Here is a 23,501-nt window from a genome sequence, read left to right on the forward strand (position 1 = left end):
CAACAACTTTTGGGGTCCAATTTCTCCTGTTACCCTTGTGAAAATAAAAACTTGGGGGCTAAAAATCTTTTTTGTTGGAAAAAAAAATATTTTTTTATTTTCACTACTCTGCATTATAAACTTCTGTGAAGCACTTGAGCTTTCAAAGTTCTCACTACATATCTAGATAAGTTCCTTAGGGGGTCTAGTTTCCAAAATTTGGTCACTTGTGGGAGTTTCTACTGTTTAGGTACATCAGGGGCTCTGCAAACGCAACATAACACCCACAGACAATTCTATCAAAGTCTGAATTCCAAAATGGCGCTCCTTCTCTTCCGAGCTCTGCCGTGTGCCAAAACAGTGGTTTGCCCCCACATATCGGGTACCAGCATACTCAGGACAAATTGGACAACAACTTTTGGGGTCCAATTTCTCTTGTTACCCTTGTGAAAATAAAAATTGGGGGGCTAAAAAAATCTTTTTTGTGGGAAAAAAAATATTTTTTATTTTCACTACTCTGCATTGTAAACTTCTGTGAAGCACTTGGGCATTCAAAGTTCTCACCACATATCTAGATAAGTTCCTTGGGGGGTCTATTTTCCAAAATGGGGTCACTTGTTTGGGGTTTCTACTGTTTAGGTACATTAGGGGTCTGCAAACGCAACATAATGCTCGCAGACAATTCTATCAAAGTCTGCATTCCAAAATGGCGCTCCTTCCCTTCCGAGCTCTGCCGTGCGCCCAAACAGTGGTTTACCCCCACATATGGGGTACCAGCATACTCAGGACAAATTGGACAACAACTTTTGGGGTCCAATTTCTCTTGTTACCCTTGTGAAAATAAAAACTTGGGGGCTAAAAAATCTTTATTGTTAAAAAATATATATTTTTTATTTTCACGACTCTGCATTATAAACTTCTGTGATGCACTTGGGCATTCAAAGTTCTCACTACACATCTAGATAAGTTCCTTGGGGGGTCTAGTTTCCAAAATGGGGTCAATTTGGGGGGTTTCTACTGTTTAGGCACATCAGGGGCTCTCCAAACGTGACATGGCGTCCGATCTCAATTCCAGTCAATTTTGCATTGAAAAGTCAAATGGCGCTCCTTTGCTTCCGAGCTCAGCCATGCGCCCAAACAGTGGTTACCCCCACATATGGGGTGTCGGCGTACTCAAGACAAATTGTACAACAACTTCTGGGGTCCATTTTCTCCTGTTACCCTTGGTAAAATAAAAATTTGGAGGCAAAAAGATCATTTTTGTAGAAAAAATGCGATTTTTTCATTTTCACGGCTCTACGTTATAAACTTCTGTGAAGCACCTGGGGGTTTAAAGTGCTCACCACACATCTAGATAAGTTCCTTAAGGGGTCTAGTTTCCAAAATGGTGTCATATGTGGGGGGTCTCCACTGTTTAGGCACATCAGCGGCTCTCCAAACGTGACATGGCGTCCGATCTCAAGTCCAGCCAATTCTACATTGAAAGGGTATGTCTCCACGTTCAGGATTGCATCAGTCTGTGGTCAGGATTTTATGCAAGTAAAATCCTGACCAAAACTGCACCTGAGGTCACTGGCAGGTCACCTGTGGTGTACCTGCGTGTTTTGCTCATAGTAGCAACATGCAGCGTTTTGAAAAAACGCACAACGCATGCGTTTTCGCGGCAAAAACGCATGCGTTTTTAAACGCATAGTGGAGTCTGGATTTCATAAAATCCCATCCACTATGCTGTAACATCTGGACGCTGCGTTTTTGACGCAGCAGAAAAACGCAGCGTCAAAAACGCAGCGTTTCCTGAACGTGGAAACATACCCAAAAAGTAAAACGACACTCCTTCTCTTCCAAGCTCTGCGGTGCGCCCAAACAGTGGTTTACCCCCATATATGGGGTATCGACGTACTCAGGAGAAAATGCACAACAACTTTTGTGGTCTAATTTCTCCTGTTACCCTTGTGAAAATAAAAATTTGGGGGCAAAAAGATCATTTTTGTAGAAAAAATGAGATTTTTTTATTTTCACGGCTCTACGTTATAAACTTCTGTGAAGCACTTGGGGGTTCAAAGTGCTCACCACACATCTAGATAAGTTCCTTAAGGGGTCTAGTTTCCAAAATGGTATCACTTGTGGGGGGTCTCCACTGTTTAGGCACATCAGGGACTCTCCAAACGCGACATGGCATCCGATCTCAATTCCAGCCAATTCTGCATTGAAAAAGTCAAACGGTGCTCCTTCACTTCCAAGCTCTGCGGTGCGCCCAAACAGTGGTTTATCTCCACATATGGGGTATCGACGTACTCAGGAGAAATTGCACAACAACTTTTGTGGTCTAATTTCTCCTGTTACCCTTGTGAAAATAAGAATTTGTGGGCGAAAAAATCATTTTTGTGAAAACAAATGCGATTTTTTATTTTCACGGCTCTACGTTATAAACTTCTGTGAAGCACTTGGGGGTTCAAAGTGCTCACCACACATCTAGATAAGTTCCTTGGGGGGTCTAGTTTCCAAAATGGTGTCACTTGTGGGGGGTTTCCACTGTTTAGGCACATTAGGGGCTCTCCAAACGCGACATGGCGTCCGATCTCAATTCCAGCCAATTCTGCATTGAAACAGTCAAACGGTGCTCCTTCACTTCCAAGCTCTGCGGTGCGCCCAAACAGTGGTTTACCTCCACATATGGGGTATCGGCGTACTCAGGAAAAATTGCACAACAAAATTTGTGGTTAAATTTCTGTTTTTACACTTGTGAAAATTAAAAAAAATGGTTCTGAAGTAAAATGTTTGCAAAATAAAGTTAAATGTTCATTTTTTTCTTCCACATTGTTTTAGTTCCTGTGAAGTACGTAAAGGGTTAATAAACTTCTTGAATGTGGTTTTGAGCAGCTTGAGGGGTGCAGTTTTTAGAATGGTGTCACACTTGGTTATTTTCTATCATATAGACCCCTCAAAATCACTTCAAAGGTGATGTGGTCCCTAAAAAAAACATGGTGTTGTAAAAATGAGAAATTGCTGGTCAACTTTTAACCCTTATAACTCCCTAATAAAAAAAAAAAATTGTTTCCAAAATTGTGCTGATGTAAAGTAGACATGTGAGAAATGTTATTTATTAACTATTTTTTGTGACATATCTCTCTGATTTAAGGGCATAAAAATACAAAGTTTGAAAATTGCAAAATTTTAAAAATTTTCGCCATATTTCCATTTTTTTCATAAATAATCGCAAGTAATATCGAAGAAATGTTACCACTAACTTGAAGTACAACATGTCACGAAAAAACAATCTCAGAATCAGCGGGATCCGATAAAGCGTTCCAGAGTTATAACCTCATAAAGTGACACTGGTCAGAATTGTAAAAATTGGCTCGGTCATTAAGTACCAAATTGGCTCTGTCACTAAGGGGTTAATAATGTGTGTGTGTTTTTTATTAACCATTTCGTACTATTGGATTAATAATGGATAGGTGACATAATTGACGCCTCTCCATTATTAATCTGGCTTAATGTCACCTTACAATAGCAAGGTGGCATTAACCCTTCATTACCCCATATCCCACCGCTACACGGGAGTGGGAAGAGAGTGGCCAAGTGCCAGAATAGGCGCATCTTCCAGATGTGCCTTTTCTGGGGTGGCTGGGGGCAGATGTTTGTAGCCAGGGGGGCCAATAACCATGGACCCTCTCTAGGCTATTAATATCTGCCGTCAGTCACTGGCTTTACCACTCTGGCGGAGAAAATTGCGCGGGAGCCCACGCCAATTTTTTCCGCGATTTAACCCTTAAATTTAATAGCTACAGCGCCGAAATTTTGCACATACACACTACTAACATTAGTAGTGTGGAATATGCAAAAAAAAGGGGGATATGACATGGTTTACTGTATGTAAATCATGTCTCATATCATGTCGGGTTTAGGCAGGAGAAATGAAAAGCCGGCAATTGAATTACCAGCTTTTCTAGAGAACACCGCTGCGTATTTTTCGCAATGCACACGCATGGTCCGTGTGTAATCCGATTTTTTCTCGCACCCATAGACTTGCATTGGCGAGTCTCGGCCGAGATACGCTGACAATCGCAGCATGCTGCGATTTCACTCGGATCCTGAATACGGAGGAGAAAATATCGGATGATGGGAGCTGCACCATAAATTAACATTGGGCCGAGTGCTATGCGATTTTTTTATCGCATAGCACTCATCCATATTACGGTCTAGTGTGACCCCGGCCTTATACTAACTCTAAATGGAATAGGTTCAGAAGTTGAGCTTGCTCCGTTTACCGCAGGTTCGGGCTGCATTACAGAGCTGACACCCAGGAGTAACCAACGCAAATGGAGCAAACCTCAATTACATCAGTTTAACCTTAATCATTTGACTAAAACAGTTGATGAATATGTAAACTGGGTCCCGGCAGCAGTTGTGTGAGGAGTCCGCCATTTTCACGTCGGGGGAAGCTACAGGAAATATTGTGTTGATGCGGGGTTTGTGCAGCATTGTACCTTGTTCTGAGAACAAATACCACTGATACATGTCACTAAATAATTCAGGTAAAATACCTCTTCAAGGGACACAATTTATATAACACAAAGGACACTCCTCAAATAGATGAATCCTACAAAGACGTGGATCGCAGCGGGAGGTCTTAAACAACACCAGCTATTATGGGTGAGTTGTAGCTTACCTTCGGGACATGTAGGGTTATTGGGGACTTGCCTTATCAGGTAGTGCCCATGGTATCTATGTATAGCACCTATACTTTTTACCCATTAGGGTCTTACTACCCCCATGTACCCTTTTGATTAGGGTTTGCTATATTCACCCCTTAGCTACTTCACTTACATTACTTGTCTCTCCTCCTGCTGTGCCAGCAGGTTCCCTGTACCTATTCCCCTCTTTTGTGTATAGCCTTATTATTTGGCTGTTATTATTTGTATTTGCATTTGAATCAATAAACTGTTTGGGTTTTACTTTACTCTTTTGGTGTTCTCTGTACTCCATGTTTTTTTTTTGTTTGTTTTTTTGTTGTAAGGATGGGAATAAGTAGCCATGCATACAAGGATGGGAATAAGGAGCAATCCAGACAAGGATGGGGATAAGGAGCCATGCAGACAAGGATGGGGATAAGGAGACATGCATACAAGGATGGGGATAAGGATCCATGCATATGCAGCGCCCCAGAGTCCTGGTCGTTGCAGTAATGTCGCTCTGCCACTAAGGGGAGCGATGTTACGTCTGATTGTACTAAAGGAGTTTACCTGACCAGGTATCACAGTCACACACTACACTTCACACTCCGGCCACCAGGGGGAGCAAAAGGTTTTATTTACTAGGCCACTCCTCACACTCTGGTAAAACTGGGGGTTGGATAGGAAGTTAGGAAGAAGCTGACTGGGTTTTGCCCAGGCAACATCCTGTGAGAGAGGGAGTTGCTGGGGAGATTCAGGGGGGTCCCTGTCAGGGGTGGGATCCTGACAGTGGCCTAGCAAGAGACAAATCGTTACGGAACCGCGCCTGCACCTCATTACGGCGGTATCTTAAGAAAGGACAAGAAGCGAAGTATATTGTGGAGAAGTGAGAAACGAGATCACAGCACTAAGGAGATAATACCGAGAGGAGTCGTGCCCCTAAGATCATGGCAACATCCTTCTGAGGCGCGTAGCCAGTGGCCGGAACACCGAGGGAGTACTGGCTCCACGCATTACTCTAAACCATGGCCGGGCAGTTAACTTTAGGTTGGCTGTCTCACCTTTTCACCTAAGCAGACAACGGAGGCAATTGTGGGAGAGGGGCGTCTCTAGGGTCCCTATAAAATAGCTCCAGGCCTACCCCGTCATACGGGAGCGTCCTAGCCATACCATCTGGGGGACGGAGAGAGAGAACATCAGAAACAGATACAAGAGTTGTGAGGACTATCCCGTGGTGCTCAGCAGGGAGGTACTACAACACACAGGCGCAAGTAGGAAGGCTACTGATTTCCACCTGCAAAGGGAACTCTGGATGTGCCTTCGGACCGGCCGGTCTCAGCTTGCCCTGTTAGCAGTGCTCTGGATTGTGGATGCCGAAGTCTACAGTAAAAGTTAAAGAGACTGCAACCCTGTGTCCTCGTTATTTACTGCGACCTACACCATCATCATCTACACCTCAAGGGAAGCCTGGGGACATACTTCACCTGTGGGAAGGTATACCATCTAGCTGCCATTCCATCACCCCAGCGGACCCCTAGCAGCGTCGGTCATCCTGACCGAGTACCACAGGTGACATCACGAACACTTGACAGACTTCTACCTACACCTTTAATTGGACGCCCCTTAGCAGGGCCACGGACCGGGTCAAGCCACCGTGACATCCCCAGAACCGAGACAGAGGGACCCAGTTCCGAGTACCCCGCTGCCCTGCATCTGGGGGCGCTCCAAACTTGGCGTCACGAACAGGATCTACTTAAGCCTGAAAATCAGGTCATGTGTGCCTTGGAACTGTGTCTGAATTGTGCTTTAGCTGTGACTTATTGCAAAGACTGTGTATTGCCACTTGCCACCAAAAATTCCCGCCAAAACCGCCGCCATTACAGCGCCACGAGGAGCGCAGGAGAAGAAGGGCATGCAATGGGAGGAGACTACCAAAGTGGCGCGAGGAGCAGCGACCGCCCCCTCTGACTACTGCTGCAAGAAGACGACCTGCCCCGAAGTGGAGGAGAACCGCCCCCTGATTTGCAATGGCGGGAACGAGAGGGAGAAGGAGCTCCGCCCTCAGAAAATGGAGAAGCAACGTGCGTGTGCCGCCGAAGATCCCGGAGCAGGGATGGCGACCAGCGAGTCCCCGAATGACGGCGAAGTGATCCCGGCCTGTCCTCACCGGTCGGAGACTGACCCGGACCCGCCACAGCTGGAGGATCCGGACTTCTTGGATCCGCCGCTGGAGGAGCCACACCAACCAATCCTGAACGCGGAGCCAGCCACTGTGAAGCCACAGAAGTCGGAGCCGTGCGAGAGGGTCGCATTGGAGGAACCCCGGTCCGGGCCGCAGCCGATTCCAGTGTCCTTGTCAATGGAACCGATCGGCATCGGTGGAACCACATCAGACGCAGGTATGGAAAGCGCCCCTGCTCTCCCGACCTATCCTGCTCCCATGACCGCTCCCCGTCCCGACAGTGACCGATTCCTTCGCCGCTGAGCTGGTGGTGATAGCCCCTGGCACTATGGAGAAGCTGGTACCACCGTTACCGACAACTATGGGGGAACCACTAGATGTGAGCTCAGAGGGGGTGATCTTCCAATGGGACACCCCAAGGATTGGGCCAGACGGGGCCAGGCAGGAGGGCCTCAGCATTGCTGCGCTCATCTGGGAACAATATAAACAATGCTTAATTCTACACTGGAAGAACCGAATAGAGACAGGACAAAGTGACCCCCTGAAAGTACAAAACTCAAAGACTGAACGCGGCAAGAGAAACTTGGTAAAACAGGGGACTGTACTAGCCTTTCACCCGAAACGGGGTTGGGGCTCTATACAAGAACCGGGGCTGCCGACTGAAGTCTTCTTTACCAGCTACAATGTGAAGACCCCGTTCCTTAACAGATGTGACAACCAACTACCATGTAAAGGGGACCGGGTGACCTACACTCGCCATCAGAGTGCGCAAGGGTGGTGCGCTCGGAACGTGCAACGATGCGAGCCTGCAGTGGCGCCACCTGCTGTCCTGACTACGACTAACCTTGATCCGATGAATTCTACTACTATCACTACTGTGTGCATTATTGCCGCTACTGAACTTGCTACCAAAGCTGACATTCGAATCCAGACCCCGGGTGACCTGACCGCACCTGAGAGACAAACCAATGACACCGATGCCGCATCAGACAAGAACACAAAACCAAAACTTCCCCGGTCAGGAAGTGTTCGCTACCCACTGATGCCTTGCAACCTGCTATGAGAATAAACCCCAAGGATCTGACCAATGTAAATAGTTCAGTTAACTGTTTGTTTTCCTGCTGTTTTGCTGCTAAGACCCGACCAGGGTTACTCTAAAAGGGATCCCTTTGTTGACCCGGGATCCCTATTGTTTTATGTTGTTGTTGCACAAGTTCATCAGTGTTTCCAAAGACTGCCGAATCATGGACGGTGAATGATTCACAAACTGCTGCTTGTAAATAGTTTGCACCTTCTTAAAGGTGCCCCCTACTGGTTTTACAAAAAGGAGAGCTTTTTGAAGAGACTGTTCCTGATTACAGCGCAGAAGTTCTTGCTTGGAACGGACTTGCAAACTGGGAGTTTGCAATACCTCAAAGAGACTTGGGTCCCTCTTAAAGGGAATGTTTAATTGTTGCACTTCGTTTATGCCATACTGATGCCTTAAGAAAGTTGAATAGTAATAATGTTTACATAGAAATAATATGTAGTCAGTTAGATAGTGATAGGAATTGTTTAATGATGAACCTTAGAGATTGAGGACAAGAGAAAATTGAAAGCTGAGTTTCAATAAAATGAACCCGTAGGGGTTAGTGAGTCCTCCGGAGAGCCATAGAGAGATGGTTGGTGAATTTGCACTTAGGAAATAAAGAAAAAGTTAATCTATACTATAGCGTTTTATAGTATGCCTTTAGTGGGTTCAGCATACACGCCCTTAAAGGAAAAGTTAAATTATTGTTCAGAAATTGCACTTTGTAGATAGAATACCCGGCTGGGTAATGATAGTCATTTATAAGTAAGTTAATCATAAGTGTTATTTAAAACCTTGAGCAGCATGTAAATATGTTTTTGTTTGTAACGTTCAAGTGTCCTCACCTCCCATAAAGGGAAGCACTGTGATATTTACTTGTTTACAGCATTTCAAAATTTTGTATGCCTTTTGCTAACATGTATTGTTGTTCTTCTTTTCCCAGTCCGGGAGTACTGGATTTAACCGGGGGGGAGTGCAGCGCCCCAGAGTCCTGGTCGTTGCACTAAAGTCGCTCTGCCACTAAGGGGAGCGATGTTAAGTCTGATTGTACTAAAGGAGTTCACCTGACCAGGTATCACAGTCACACACTACACTTCACACTCCGCCACCAAGGGGAGCAAAAGGTTTTATTTACTAGGCCACTCCTCACACTCTGGTAAAACTGGGGGTTGGATAGGAAGTTAGGAGGAAGCTGACTGGGTTTTGCCCAGGCAACATCCTGTGAGAGAGGGAGTTGCTGGGGAGATTCAGGGGGGTCCCTGTCAGGGGTGGGATCCTGACAGTGGCCTAGCAAGAGACAGATCGTTACGGCACCGCGCCTGCACCTCATTGCGGTGGTATCTTAAGAAAGGACAAGAAGCGAAGTATATTGTGGAGAAGTGAGAAACGAGATCACATCACTAAGGAGATAATACCAGGAGGAGTCGTGCCCCTAAGATCGTGGCAACATCCTTCTGAGGCACGTAGCCGGTGGCCGGAACACCGAGGGAGTACTGGCTCTACGCATTACTCCAAACCATGGCCGGGCAGTTAACTTTAGGTTGGCTGTCTTACCTTTTCACCTAAGCAGACAACGGAGGCAATTGTGGGAGAGGGGCGTCTCTAGGGTCCCTATAAAATAGCTCCAGGCCTACCCCGTCATACGGGAGCGTCCTAGGCATACCATCTGGGGGACGGAGAGAGAGAACATCAGAAACAGATACAAGAGTTGTGAGGACTATCCCGTGGTGCTCAGCAGGGAGGTACTACAACATACAGGCGCAAGTAGGAAGGCTACTGATTTCCACCTGCAAAGGGAACTCTGGATGTGCCTTCGGACCGGCCGGTCTCAGCTTGCCCTGATAGCAGTGCTCTGGATTGTGGATGCCGAAGTCTACAGTAAAAGGTAAAGAGACTGCAACCCTGTGTCCTCGTTATTTACTGCGACCTACACCATCATCATCTACACCTCAAGGGAAGCCCTGGGGACATACTTCACCTGTGGGAAGGTATACCATCTAGCTGCCATTCCATCACCCCAGCGGACCCCTAGCAGCGTCGGTCATCCTGACCGAGTACCACAGGTGGCATCACGAACACTTGACAGACTTCTACCTACACCTTTAATTGGACGCCCCTTAGCAGGGCCACGGACCGGGTCAAGCCACCGTGACATCCCAGAACCGAGACAGAGGGACCCAGTTCCGAGTACCCCGCTGCCCTGCATCTGGGGGCGCTCCAAACTCAAGGATGGGAATAAGGAGCTCATGCATACAAGGATGGGAATAAGGAGCCATGCAGACAAGGATGGGAATAAGGAGCCATGCAGACAAGGATGGGAATAAGGAGCCATGCAGACAAGGATGGGGATAAGGAGCTCATGCATACAAGGATAGGAATAAGGAGCTCATGCATGCAAGGATGGGAATATGGAGCCATGCAGACAAGGATGGGGATAATGGTCCAAAGATACTAAATTCCAAAAATTCACAATTTTATTGAAAAACACACAAAATCACACAAATCCATCAGTACATAAAAACAGCTTATCAAGACAAGATATAATGAGAGCTGCTGTGTAAAGGACATAAACCCTTCCACTGACAAATCACAGGTTGGATACACAAGTGGAGCGCCCCCACAAGTAAGGGCAATGGGGTACTCGGTACCGGGTCCCTCGGTTCGGGGGATGTCACGGTGGCCTGACCCGGTCCGTGGCCCTTTGAGGGGCGTCCAATAAAAGGAAGCGTTTTTATGGGATAATGTTCGTGACGCCACCTGTGGTATTCAGTCAGGGTGACCGACGCTGCTTAGGGGTCCGCTGGGGATGATGTGATGGCAGCTAGATGGTATACCTTCCCACAGGTGAAGTGTATTCCCAGGACTTCCCAGAGGTGTAGATGGTGATGGTGGTTGATGTAAGGCGCAGTGAATAACGAGGACACAAGGTTGCAGTCTTTTTACCTTTACTGAAGGCTTCAGTGTCCACAGTCCAGGGCACCAGATCACAGGGCAGGCAGAGTCCGGCCGGTCTGAAGGCAAATCCAGAGTCCCCTTATCCAGGTGGAAATCAGTAGCCTTCCTCTAGCGCCTGTGTCTTGTAGTACCTCCCTGCTGAGCTTCTCGGTAAGGTCCTCACAACTGTCGTAGATGTTCTAGATGTTATGTCTTCCTCTCTGTCCCCCAGATGGTATGGATAGGACAAACCTGTATGACTGGTGGCCTGAGGCTTTTTACAGGGACCCTAGAGACGCCCGAGGCCCCCACAAGTTGCCACCGTGCCTCCTGGGTATATGGTCGGGCAGCCAACGTGGAATTAACTGTCCTGCCAGTCTCTGAAGTAAAGCATAGAGACTATTACTCCCTCGGTATTCTGGCTACCGGATCCTGTGCCTCAGAAGGAAGCAGCTTGCTCCTAGCTGATCTCCCTCTGGTATTCCTCTCCTGTGCTCTGCTTTCCTGCACATTCTCTGCAATATGTTCTCTTCCCAGGAGCTGTAGCACTCCATGCCACAGGCTCCACTTCCTCTGTCTTCCTGACAGGAACTGAGCTCTGAACCCCTTTTCCCTCCAGATCAGGATGTTATACAGGGGAGCTCACCTTAAACAGGCTTAGAGCTCCCCCTTCTGGTCTGGAGTGTGAACATGTTGCATGCATTGTATTTACCTGGTGAAGAGATCTCCTTTATTGCCTTCAGATGTAACATCACTCCCCTTGGTGGAAGAATGACATTACTGCAACGACCAGAACTCTGGGGCGCTGCACAAGCAATAAGGTGCAGTAGACTAAAAAAAAGCGCATAGTGCATATACAGTACATACAGTGTGTTGAATGTCCCCAGGGAAAAGGAGGCGTAGTAAGGGAGAGTGAAAATCACTCAGACTGAATCCCTTCACCCACAAACCTACCCTAAGAACAAAGAACAGCGCTATATCAAATGCTGCTTACCCATGGTGCCTGCTGGTGTATGTCCTGGGGCTGTTCCAGGACATATGGGTAAGTAGCATTTGGTATAGCGCTGTTCTTTATTCTTAGGGTAGGTTTGTGGAACAGTCCCAGGGACCGCTGGTTGAGAGAATGCTCTCTGTTTTTAGTAGTACTAACAGTAGGGCAGTACCTTCTTCCCATGGTCCTTCTTTTCCGCTAGACCATACTTTACCCAGACTTCTAAGCTTTTTCTTGATGCGGGGATTCCCACATGCCTGTACTGTCCTGCCCCTTCTGTAACTTGCTTCTTACATGCTGAGCCTTGTAGTTCTACACTTGCTAAACCTGTATTCTGCTGTCTCCAACTTCTCTGCACAATCTGCCCACTGAAACAGGGTGTCCCTCTTAACTAATCTACCCCCTCCCAACTTATGGAATATTACCAAAATGTTAACTATATACTCCCCAAAGTGATGTGTAAACTATATCCCTAAGTTTTGTAATAATTCCTCTAGTGGACAGACCTCCCCAATTCCCAGAGACGGCCATGAGGCAAAGCCTCCAGGAAAACGAGACACAAACCGGCCATAAGTATTAAATACATTATTTATATAATGTATGCAGAACATTACAATCATACAACATTATTTCCTAGTTAATTGCCTCAACATCTTCCTGAGGGGGACAGTGCTCCTCTCCCCCCTCTCACAAATATCTGAAAGATGTGATCCTTTTGAGATGCATTATTCTGGGGCTGGGAAAGGGTCAGGGGACACATCAAGGTCACAATGTTTTCTTCTGGATTTTTCAAAACTAGAACATTTTTGTCTTTACTTTTTTCATTTAAAATGATTTAATTATACTAATAATCCCCAACTGCAGCATACACAATGTTATTTTAGTCTAAAGCATCATATCACACATTAAGAAAATATGCACAAAATGAGACCTGTTCAGAACACTTCTGGAAACTACAAACAGAATTCTAATAAAAGAAATTCATTCATAAATGTCCTGATAAAGAAAATGTCTCAGCGAGCATTGTGCATGGAAATATAACACAGAATGTAAGCTGTTATGTCTTTAGGATATAAAGCAAAGAGGAAGTATAAGTGTCTGTGTTCTGTATTTTCTGCACCACTGTGCATTGAGTTCCCGACCAGACAGCACAGTAATAATCCCCTGTGTCTCCGATTTCCACTTTGGAGATGGAGAGAACAGCTGATCCTCCTGTTATGGATCCAGTAAATCGATCTGATGTCCATGAAGGTCTATAATTCTGATTAGTAGTACCGCTACTGCCAATCACCAGTTTAGGGACGCTTCCAAGGATCTGATATATCCAATTTGGAAGATTCCCTCCGCCTACATTGCCGGTACTCAGGCTACAAGTAAGACGGACGCTCCCACCTGGAGACACAGAAGATATTGGACCATCCTGGATCACAGTAAACTGTGCCGAGGAATCTGAAATAAAGAAAGACAAAAGAAATGAGGCACTTTACAGGAAAATACAAATATTAAATGTAGAATATTTCTGCTAACTTACATGTTAGATAAACTGTAAGAAGGAAGAGAACAGCCCAGTGCATGATAAAGCTGATTTGTGGGAAACTTAGAGAAAATGATTGAGCGGTCCCAGATCATCCATCATAAATATGCACAGAATGCAAATCAGAGTAACTTTCATTGGTCGGTGTCATATCTCCTCCCATCAGAGCAATTTTTACTGTCACTGGGTAAAAACAGAGACACAGAACCACAAAACAGGATATTCTGTATCTTACAACCTAGCAAACCAGTGAAAAGGTTTATTGTATTAAAGGGGCTGTGTCACAACAGGAAAGAGAAGCACAAGGTATACAAGTTAGTTATGTGAGGGCTTGTCCTAAGGGACCTCCAACAAGCTGCTGAGAACATAGGGCTCTTAGTCTTTGTTCTCAGCAGAAAATCATACCGTATTTTTCGGACTATAAGACGCGCCGGACCATAAGACACACCCCAAATTTGGGGTGAAAATTGCAGAAATTTTTTTTTTATAAGATGGGAGTCCGTCTTATTGTCCGAATTTACAGTATTTTACCTGAGGGCTGACGGTGGCAGAGCAGGGTCACAGGAGGCATGGTGTCGGCAGAGGTGGGGTGATGCGGTACGGCATGCACCTGAGCAGGGTTCCTTCCTGCTTAGGTGGGCGACGCCACGGCCTGGTGTCCATGGGGGGGTTGCAGCAGTGGTGTGGCGACGGCAGAGGTGGGGGGATAATGAGTGGTATGGCGTGAGAAGGGTCCCTTCCACAGGTGAGGTGATGCAGCAGCCCGGTATACAATGTGAACAGCAGAGCCGGGTTAATTACCGGTTTCTCGGTGGCGGCGGCCATCTTCCTGAGGCCGTGCGTGCGCAGATGGAGTGCTCTGCTTCCCGGGGCTTCAGCAAAATGGCCGCGGGAGGCCGTGAGTCCACAGATGGAGATTGCGGCAGCCATTTTCCATGAAGCCGAGATCTAAATCTGCGAACTCGGCTTCAGGAAGATGGCCGCCGCGATCTCCATCTGCGCACACACAGCCTCCCGCGGCCATCTTCCTGAAGCCCCGGGAAGCAGAGCACTCCATCTGCGCATGCGCGGCCTCAGGAAGATGGCCGCCACCACCGATAAGGCCATGATTCACCCAGCTCAGCTGCATACCGGGCTGCTGCGTCACCTCACCTGTGGAAGGGACCCCGCTCACGCCATACCGCTCACTGTGCCTCCTCATCCCCGCACCTCTGCAGCCGCCACACCTCTGCCACCGCCACACCACTGCTGGTAAGCCTGTATTCCAACTATAAGACGCTGCCCCCATTTTCCCCCCTTTTTGGGGGGGAAAAGTGCATCTTATAGTTGGAAAAATACGGTAACTAGCAAGTCATTTTCTCATTTCTTAAATTGAAATCCATCTACAGGTTTTGCTATGGAATTTTATGTATGTATTTAACCCATTTGATGTAGCGACAGAGAGCATGATTCCAGCGATTTATCACTTACTGGACTGGTGGTGCAATTTAGATAGAATTCCTGTTTTCTCTAATGTAGAGGTAGCAGAGCTAAGACTTCTGGGCTGTGTATCACCCCACCAATACCTCTGATTAGCAGATTCCTCTGTACATTGTACATTGTCAGCAAGCTGTCAATCAGTGGTGAGAGCGGTGTTATACAGATTAGCCTGACTACTCTGCAAGTAAGACCTAGTCATCTATTGATAATCTCCTGCTGATAAAACACTGATTGCATGCAAGATATAACACAAACTAGTTAGTGACACATCCCTTGAATGAGGCTCTCTTCCTCTATACTGTTACACCCGGTTTGGTTTCTGTACCTTTGCGGGGTCCCTCTCGGGACTCCCGCTCTGTGCTGGCTCCACGCTGTCAGGATGCAGCCTCTGCCTCTCTCTCCCCTCCTGCTTCCTGGTCCACTGCCAGCAGGTTCTCAGGCACAGTGCTTAGGTCACGCGTGTGCTCACTCCCGGTCTCTTAAAGAGACAGCGCGCATTATTTAAAAAGATGCTTCTGGCCAATGGCATGTTGTTCATTGCTATTTCTAGCTCCTCCACCATAGGGAGGGTGCCGGAGCAACAAGTATCCACTGTTGCTTCTTCTGGTTCCTGTCAGCATGTGCTTCTGTTTCTGAAGTTCTCTGCCAGTGCTCTGCTTATACTCTTTGTCTCCACAGATCATCAGTTACCAGTTACTCGGCTATCTTGGACAACATTCGTTCTGTCTACACCAGATCCATCTCGTCCCGCCAATCTGCCATCCTCATCTCCGGACAACACCAGTACCGCTGGAACCTGCTTCTACCCATCCACCTGGTATCACCTGGTTAGCTCCACGTCTCCCACTATCCCTGTTTGTCCATTTGTCCCGCTGGGACAGCTGCTACGAGTTTGGGGTCTAAATGGAGGTAGCACCCGTGCCCCCCAGGCATTCCATTCTGACCCTGTTCGAGGGGACATACTACGGGTGTCTGGGGCTCACCTAGTCACGCCCCCTTCGGAGCCCCCCGGACAGTGGTCCCAAGGTTCCACGTTAAATCCTAAAAAAAACGAAGGTGAACTTCAACTTCTGTGCCTGCGTTTCCATTCGTTACATATACTATGCTGTTCTCAGATCAAATAGCAAAAACCTGATGACAGATTACCTTAAAAAGAGATGTGTAAAAATTTAATAAGCAGATTCTGGTTCTAGAAGACCTAATGTTCATAGCAAATGGCATATAGTATGCTTAGGGCCAATACTGAGATTTTTGGAACCCTATAGCTTTCTATTAATAAGTGCCCCATTTGGTATTGCATTACACAGATATTCTCTAATATAGTGATTCTAGAGCAGAGGTGTCAAACTGCATTCCTCGAGGGCCGCCAACAGGTCATGTTTTCAGGATTTCCTTGTATTGCACATGTGATAATTTAATCACCTGCACAGAATGATTCCAGCACCTTGTGGAATGCTAAGGAAATACTGAAAACATGACCTGTTGGCGGTCCTCGAGGAATGCAGTTTGACACCTCTGTTCTAGAGTATCTATTTCATATTAAATGATTTACAGATCAGATTTTTTTAAGAACCTGCCAGGAGGGAAAACTTTGTATAACATTAGAGGTTTGCACAGTTTGCATGTTTTTCATAGAGAAAACATTGTTGCGTTGCATGGTTGCAATTATGTAATTTGGGTCATGCATGAATGGTGAAAAATGTAGTTATCGCCATTATCTTCTATGGTGTGAGCATTTTACAAGAATGAGTTGTATTATTGACTATGCGAGGACAAAGTGTAGCACCCTACAACACAACTCACTTTTTAGCTTGGTTATTTTTGTTTCCATTTTCTCCAAGTTTCATTTTGTATTCTTTAGGCCGTTCCTACAATGAGTATTTGGTGAGTTTATGATGTTGCACATTTTCTGCAACATTTCTGCTCCTATAAGCTAAATCAGGTTACTTATGATTTTTCATTGCATTTTTGGATGTGGATTTATCGTGTTTTGATGCTCTTGTTGGTGTGTCATGTTTTAAATAAAGCTTCTGTGTTTGAGATGTTCGTATCAAAAAACAATAGTAAAGGAAATAAGCTAGAAGAGTAAACATATATTCCATTAAAAACTAACTTTAATGATATAATATTAAAAACACCTGCCCTGTGAGTAATTAGTTAAATACCAAAATGAAAAAAATGACCACAATAAATCGTACAATACTCCTGCAATAGGCCTAGTTTATAAACCTGAAAACAAAAACCATAGAACAGAATGTATACTCATATCAGTAAAACACTATACCAAGTGACGCTAAAGGTCAAATTTTACAGGACACTCTCCATTATCTCATAGAATACCAACAACAGGAAAGACGAGAGACTATTTGTCCAAAAGAGTAATAAATTTTATTTATCACATCTTTAAATCTACCAATGTATAACTACAAAGCATAATAAATGACAAAAGCTAGATAATGTGGAATACTGATGAGGCACCTATACCCCTTTTACATATTATATACCGTATATACTCGAGTATAAGCCAACCCGAGTATAAGCCGACCCCCCTAATTTTGCCACAAAAAACTGGGAAAACTTATTGACTCGAGTATAAGCCTAGGGTGGAAAATGCAGCAGGTACCGGTGAATTTCAAAATTAAAAATAGATGCTCCATACCGTTCATTATGGCCCCATAGATGCTCCACATAAAGCTGTGCCATATATAATGCTCTGCACCGTTCATTATGGCCCCATAGATGCTCCACATAAAGCTGTGCCATATATAATGCTCTGCACCGTTCATTATGGCCCCATAGATGCTCCATAGAAAGCTGTGCCATATACAATGCTCTGCACCGTTGCCCCATAGATAGCTGTGCCATATATATAATGCTCTGCACCGTTGCCCCATAGCTGTGCCATATATATAATGCTCTGCACCGTTGCCCCATAGCTGTGCCATATATATAATGCTCTGCACCGTTGCCCCATAGCTGTGCCATATATATAATGCTCTGCACCGTTGCCCCATAGCTGTGCCATATAGTGCTCTGCACCGTTGCCCCATAGCTGTGCCATATAGTGCTCTGCACCGTTGCCCCATAGCTATGCCATATAGTGCTCTGCACCGTTGCCCCATAGCTGTGCCATATAGTGCTCTGCACCGTTGCCCCATAGCTGTGCCATATAGTGCTCTGCACCGTTGCCCCATAGCTGTGCCATATAGTGCTCTGCACCATTGCCCAATAGATACTCCACATAAATCTGTGCCATTGCTGCTGCTGCAATAAAAAAAAAAAACACATACTCACCTCTCTTGCTTGCAGCTCCTCGGCGCCATCTTCCCGGCGTCTCCCTGCACTGACTGATCAGGCAGAGGGCGGCGCGCACACTATATGCGTCATCGCGCCCTCTGACCTGCACAGTCAGTGCGGAGAGACGCTGGGAAGATGGCGCGACGCCCGGCGTGTGGAACGAGGACAGGTGAATATGCGATACTTACCTGCTCCCGGCGTCCCGCTCCTTCCCCCAGACAGCTGGTCTTCGGTGCCGCAGCCTCTTCCTCTGTCAGCGGTCACCGGCACCGCTGATTAGAGAAATGAATTATGCGGCTCCGCCCCTATGGGAGGTGGAGCAGCCTATTCATTTCTCTAATGAGCGGTCCCACGTGACCGCTGAACAGGGGAAGAGGCTGCGGCACCGAAGACCGTGGGACGGGCAGGGGGAGCGCCAGGAGCCCCGGAAGCAGGTATGACAGTGCTCACCCGCCGACCTGTTGTGAACTCTGTTTTCAGGCTCCCTCTTGTGGTCACTGGTGGTATGGTTTGACTTTTGCTTTGGGCTCCCCCTGGTGGCTTTGTTTGTTATCCTGCTGGTCTCTGGCTATCAGCTGGTTCGTTATCCTCTGGGAGGTTCCTATATAGCTCTGTTTTGCTTTCACTTGTTGCCGGCTGTCGATGTAATCAGTGCTACTCAGATTCCTTCTGACTACCTTGCTCCCAGTCCATCCAGGACAAGCTAAGTTTTGTTTGCTCATTTTTTGATCAGCAGTATTTATCATGTTTTCTTGTGCAGCTTGCTAAAATGTGATTCCCTCGCTTGCTGGATGCTCTAGTGGACTGAGTTTCTCCCCACACACCATTAGTTGGTGCGTGGGTTCTTGAAATCTCAGGATGGATATTTTGTAAGGGTTTTTTATTGATCGCATAGACCCCTGCTCTATTTTCTGCTTTCTAGTACTAGTGGGCCTCTTTTGCTGAATCTGATTTCATCCCTACGTATGTGCCTTCTTCTTACTTCACCGTTAATATTTGTTGGGGGCTTCTATATCTTTGGGGATTATTTCTCTGGAGGCAAGCGAGGTCTTTCTTTCTCTTTAGGGGTAGCTAGTTCCTCAGGCTGGCTCGAGACGTCTAGGAATTTTTTAGGCACGTTCACCGGCTACCTCTAGTTGTGTTGGATAGGTTCAGATTTGCAATCAGTCCAGTTACCATCTTCCTAGAGCTTGTCTTTAGTTTATTCTCTTGCTGGTCTATTCGTGATCCTCTGCCACTAAGGATCATAACAGTACAGCCGGCCCATAAAGTGTTAATTGCATGGCAGAAGCAGGAGAAAGGAAGCCTTGAGAATTTTTTTTTGTTGTTGTTGTTGTTGCCGTGTGTCTAGCTGCTGTGGCTAGCTTCTCTCCTCCTCTTAATCTTGGTGTGGCTCTGAGTTCAGCTGCTGACATGGATGTCCAGAGCTTGGCTTCCAGTCTGGATCATCTTGCTGCTAGGGTTCAAAGTATTCAGGATTTTGTTGTTCACAGTCCTATGTCAGAGCCTAGAATACCTATTCCGGAGTTGTTTTCTGGAGATAGATCTAGGTTCCTGAATTTTAGGAACAATTGTAAGTTGTTTCTTTCTTTGAAACCTCGTTCCTCTGGTGATGCCGTTCAGCAAGTTAAGATTATCATTTCCTTTTTGCGCGGTGACCCTCAAGATTGGGCCTTCGCATTGGCGCCAGGGGATCCTGCATTGCTTAGTGTAGATGCGTTTTTTCTAGCCCTTGGATTGCTCTATGAGGAACCTAATCTTGAGAACCAGGCTGAAAAAACGTTATTGGTACCTCTCGCAGGGGCAAGATGAAGCAGAGGTGTACTGCCAGAAATTTCGGAAATGGTCGGTGCTTACTCAGTGGAATGAGTGTGCCCTGGCTGCAAATTTCAGAGAAGGTCTTTCTGAAGCCATTAAGAATGTCATGGTGGGGTTCCCTACGCCTGCAGGTCTGAATGAGTCAATGACTCTGGCCATTCAGATTGATCGGCGTTTGCGGGAGCGCAAACCTGTGCACCATTTGGCGGTGTCTTCTGAACAGACACCTGAATCTATGCAATGTGACAGAATTCTGACCAGAAGTGAACGGCAAAATTATAGACGGCAAAATGGGTTGTGCTTTTACTGTGGTGACTCAGCTCATGTTATCTCAGCATGCTCTAAGCGCAAAAAAAAGGTTGATAAATCTGTCACCATTGGTACTTTACAGCCTAAGTTCATTTTGTCTGTTACCCTGATTTGTTCCCTGTCATCTTACCCGGTTAATGCTTTTGTAGATTCAGGTGCCGCCCTGAGTCTGATGGATTGGTCATTTGCGAGGCGCTGTGGTTTTGATTTGGAGCCTTTAAAATTCCCTATTCCACTAAGGGGAATTGATTCTACACCATTGGCTACGAATAGACCTCAGTACTGGACACAAGTGACCATGTGCATGACTCCTGTTCATCAGGAGGTGATTCGCTTTCTTGTACTGCATAATTTGCATGATGTCGTCGTGTTGGGTCTACCATGGTTGCAGACTCATAATCCAGTCCTGGATTGGAAAGCTATGTCGGTGTCAAGTTGGGGTTGTCAGGGAATTCATGGTGACGCTCCTGTGGTGTCAATTGCTTCGTCCACTCCTTCTGAAGTCCCTACGTTTTTGTCAGACTACCAGGATGTATTTGAGGAGCCCAAACTCAATTCTCTACCTCCTCATAGGGACTGTGATTGTGCTATAAATTTGATTCCTGGTAGTAAGTTTCCTAAGGGACGACTTTTCAATTTATCTGTGCCGGAGCATGCTGCCATGCGGAGTTATATAAAGGAGTCTTTAGAGAAGGGACATATTCGCCCGTCCTCATCCCCTCTTGGTGCAGGATTCTTTTTTGTGGCTAAAAAGGATGGTTCCCTGAGACCCTGTATTGATTATCGCCTTTTGAATAAAATCACGGTCAAATTTCAGTATCCTTTGCCATTGTTAACTGATTTGTTTGCTCGCATTAGGGGGTCTAGTTGGTTCACCAAGATAGATCTTCGTGGTGCGTATAACCTTGTGCGTATAAAACAGGGTGATGAATGGAAAACTGCATTTAATACGCCTGAAGGCCATTTTGAGTACTTGGTGATGCCTTTTGGACTTTCTAATGCTCCTTCAGTCTTTCAGTCCTTTATGCATGACAACTTCCGTCAATATCTGGATAAGTTTATGATTGTGTATCTGGATGATATTCTGTTTTTTTCGGATGATTGGGAGTCTCATGTTAAGCAGGTCAGGATGGTCTTTCAGGTCCTGCGTGACAATGCTTTATTTGTGAAGGGCTCAAAATGTCTTTTTGGAGTCCAGAAGATTTCTTTTTTGGGTTTCATTTTTTCTCCTTCTACTATTGAGATGGACCCAGTCAAGGTTCAGGCTATTCATGACTGGACGCAGCCTACATCTGTTAAGAGTCTTCAGAAGTTCTTGGGTTTTGCTAATTTTTACCGTCGCTTCATAGCTAATTTTTCTGGCGTTGTTAAGCCTTTGACGGATTTGACCAAGAAGGGTTCTGATGTGACTAATTGGTCTTCTGCGGCTGTGGAGGCCTTTCGGGAGCTGAGGCGTCGGTTTTCTTCGGCTCCGGTCTTGTGTCAGCCAGATGTCTCACTTCCCTTCCAGGTGGAGGTTGATGCTTCCGAGATTGGAGCGGGGGCTGTTTTGTCGCAGAGAAGCCCCGATGGCTCTGTGATGAAGCCATGTGCTTTCTTTTCAAGAAAGTTTTCGCCTGCCGAGCGGAATTATGATGTCGGTAATCGGGAGCAGTTGGCTATGAAGTGGGCATTTGAGGAGTGGCGACATTGGCTCGAGGGAGCTAAACATCGTGTGGTGGTCTTGACTGATCACAAGAATTTGATTTATCTCGAGTCGGCCAAGCGGCTGAATCCCAGACAGGCTCGTTGGTCGTTGTTTTTCTATCGTTTTGATTTCATGGTCTCGTACCTGCCGGGTTCGAAGAATGTGAAGGCTGATGCTCTTTCTAGGAGTTTTGTGCCTGACTCTCCTGTAGATTCAGAGCTGGCTGGTATCCTTAGAGAAGGGGTGATTTTGTCTGCCATCTCCCCAGATTTGCGACGTGTGCTGCAAGAGTTTCAGGCGGATAGACCTGACCGCTGTCCACCGGAGAGACTGTTTGTCCCGGATAGATGGACCAACAGAGTCATCTCCGAGGTTCATTCTTCAGTGTTGGCGGGCCATCCTGGAATATTTGGTACCAGAGACTTGGTGGCCAGGTCTTTTTGGTGGCCTTCCTTGTCGCGGGATGTGCGTTCCTTTGTGCAGTCTTGTGGAATTTGTGCTCGGGCGAAGCCTTGCTGTTCTCGTGCCAGTGGTTTGCTGTTACCTTTGCCTGTCCCGAAGAGGCCTTGGACGCACATTTCCATGGATTTTATTTCAGATCTCCCTGTCTCTCAGAGAATGTCTGTCATCTGGGTGGTGTGTGATCGTTTTTCTAAGATGGTCCATTTGGTGCCCTTGCCTAAGTTGCCTTCCTCCTCCGAGTTGGTTCCACTGTTTTTTTAAAATGTGGTTCGTTTGCACGGGATTCCTGAGAACATTGTTTCTGACAGAGGATCCCAGTTTGTGTCTAGATTTTGGCGGACCTTTTGTGCTAAGTTGGGCATTGAATTGTCTTTTTCGTCGGCTTTCCATCCTCAGACGAATGGCCAAACCGAGTGAACTAATCAGACCTTGGAGACTTATTTAAGATGTTTTGTTTCTGCTGACCAGGACGACTGGGTTACTTTTTTGCCGTTGGCCGAGTTTGCCCTTAATAATCGGGCTAGTTCTGCTACTTTGGTTTCTCCTTTTTTTTGCAATTCGGGGTTTCATCCTCGTTTTTCCTCGGGTCAGGTGGAGCCTTCTGACTGTCCTGGAGTGGATGTTGTGGTGGATAGGTTGCATCAGATTTGGAATCATGTGGTGGACAATTTGAAGTTGTCACAAGAGAAGGCTCAGCTCTTTGCCAACCGCCGTCGCTGTGTGGGTCCTCGACTTCGCGTTGGGGACTTGGTGTGGTTGTCTTCTCGCTTCGTTCCTATGAAGGTCTCCTCTCCTAAGTTCAAGCCTCGGTTTATCGGTCCTTATAAGATTCTGGAAGTCCTTGGCCCTGTGTCATTCCGTCTGGACCTCCTGGCATCATTTGCTATTCATAATGTGTTCCATCGCTCGTTGTTGCGGAGGTATGTGGTACCTATGGTTCCTCCGGTTGAGCCTCCTGCCCCGGTGCTGGTTGAGGGAGAATTGGAATACGTGGTGGAGAAGATCTTGGATTCTCGTGTTTCTAGACGGAGGCTCCAGTATTTAGTCAAGTGGAAGGGCTATGGTCAGGAGGATAATTCTTGAG

At 46.4% G+C, this 23,501-nt stretch overlaps 2 protein-coding genes across 2 annotated transcripts in view; both read right to left on the reverse strand.

Moving 5' to 3' along the window:
- Positions 1–23,501, reverse strand: part of LOC143814408 (immunoglobulin lambda-1 light chain-like) — a 944,139-nt gene that overhangs the window by 647,760 nt on the left and 272,878 nt on the right. The window lies entirely within an intron of this gene.
- The window catches only part of LOC143793913 (uncharacterized), a 45,176-nt gene continuing 34,157 nt past the window's right edge, over positions 12,483–23,501 (reverse strand). Inside the window, exon 3 of the mRNA XM_077280848.1 lies at positions 12,483–13,280. Within this exon, the coding sequence (XP_077136963.1) occupies positions 12,889–13,280 (392 nt within the window). The 3' untranslated portion in view covers positions 12,483–12,888. The remainder of the gene's footprint in view (positions 13,281–23,501) is intronic.

This window comes from Ranitomeya variabilis, chromosome 1, assembly GCF_051348905.1.
Source record: "Ranitomeya variabilis isolate aRanVar5 chromosome 1, aRanVar5.hap1, whole genome shotgun sequence".
Lineage (NCBI taxonomy): Eukaryota > Metazoa > Chordata > Amphibia > Anura > Dendrobatidae > Ranitomeya > Ranitomeya variabilis.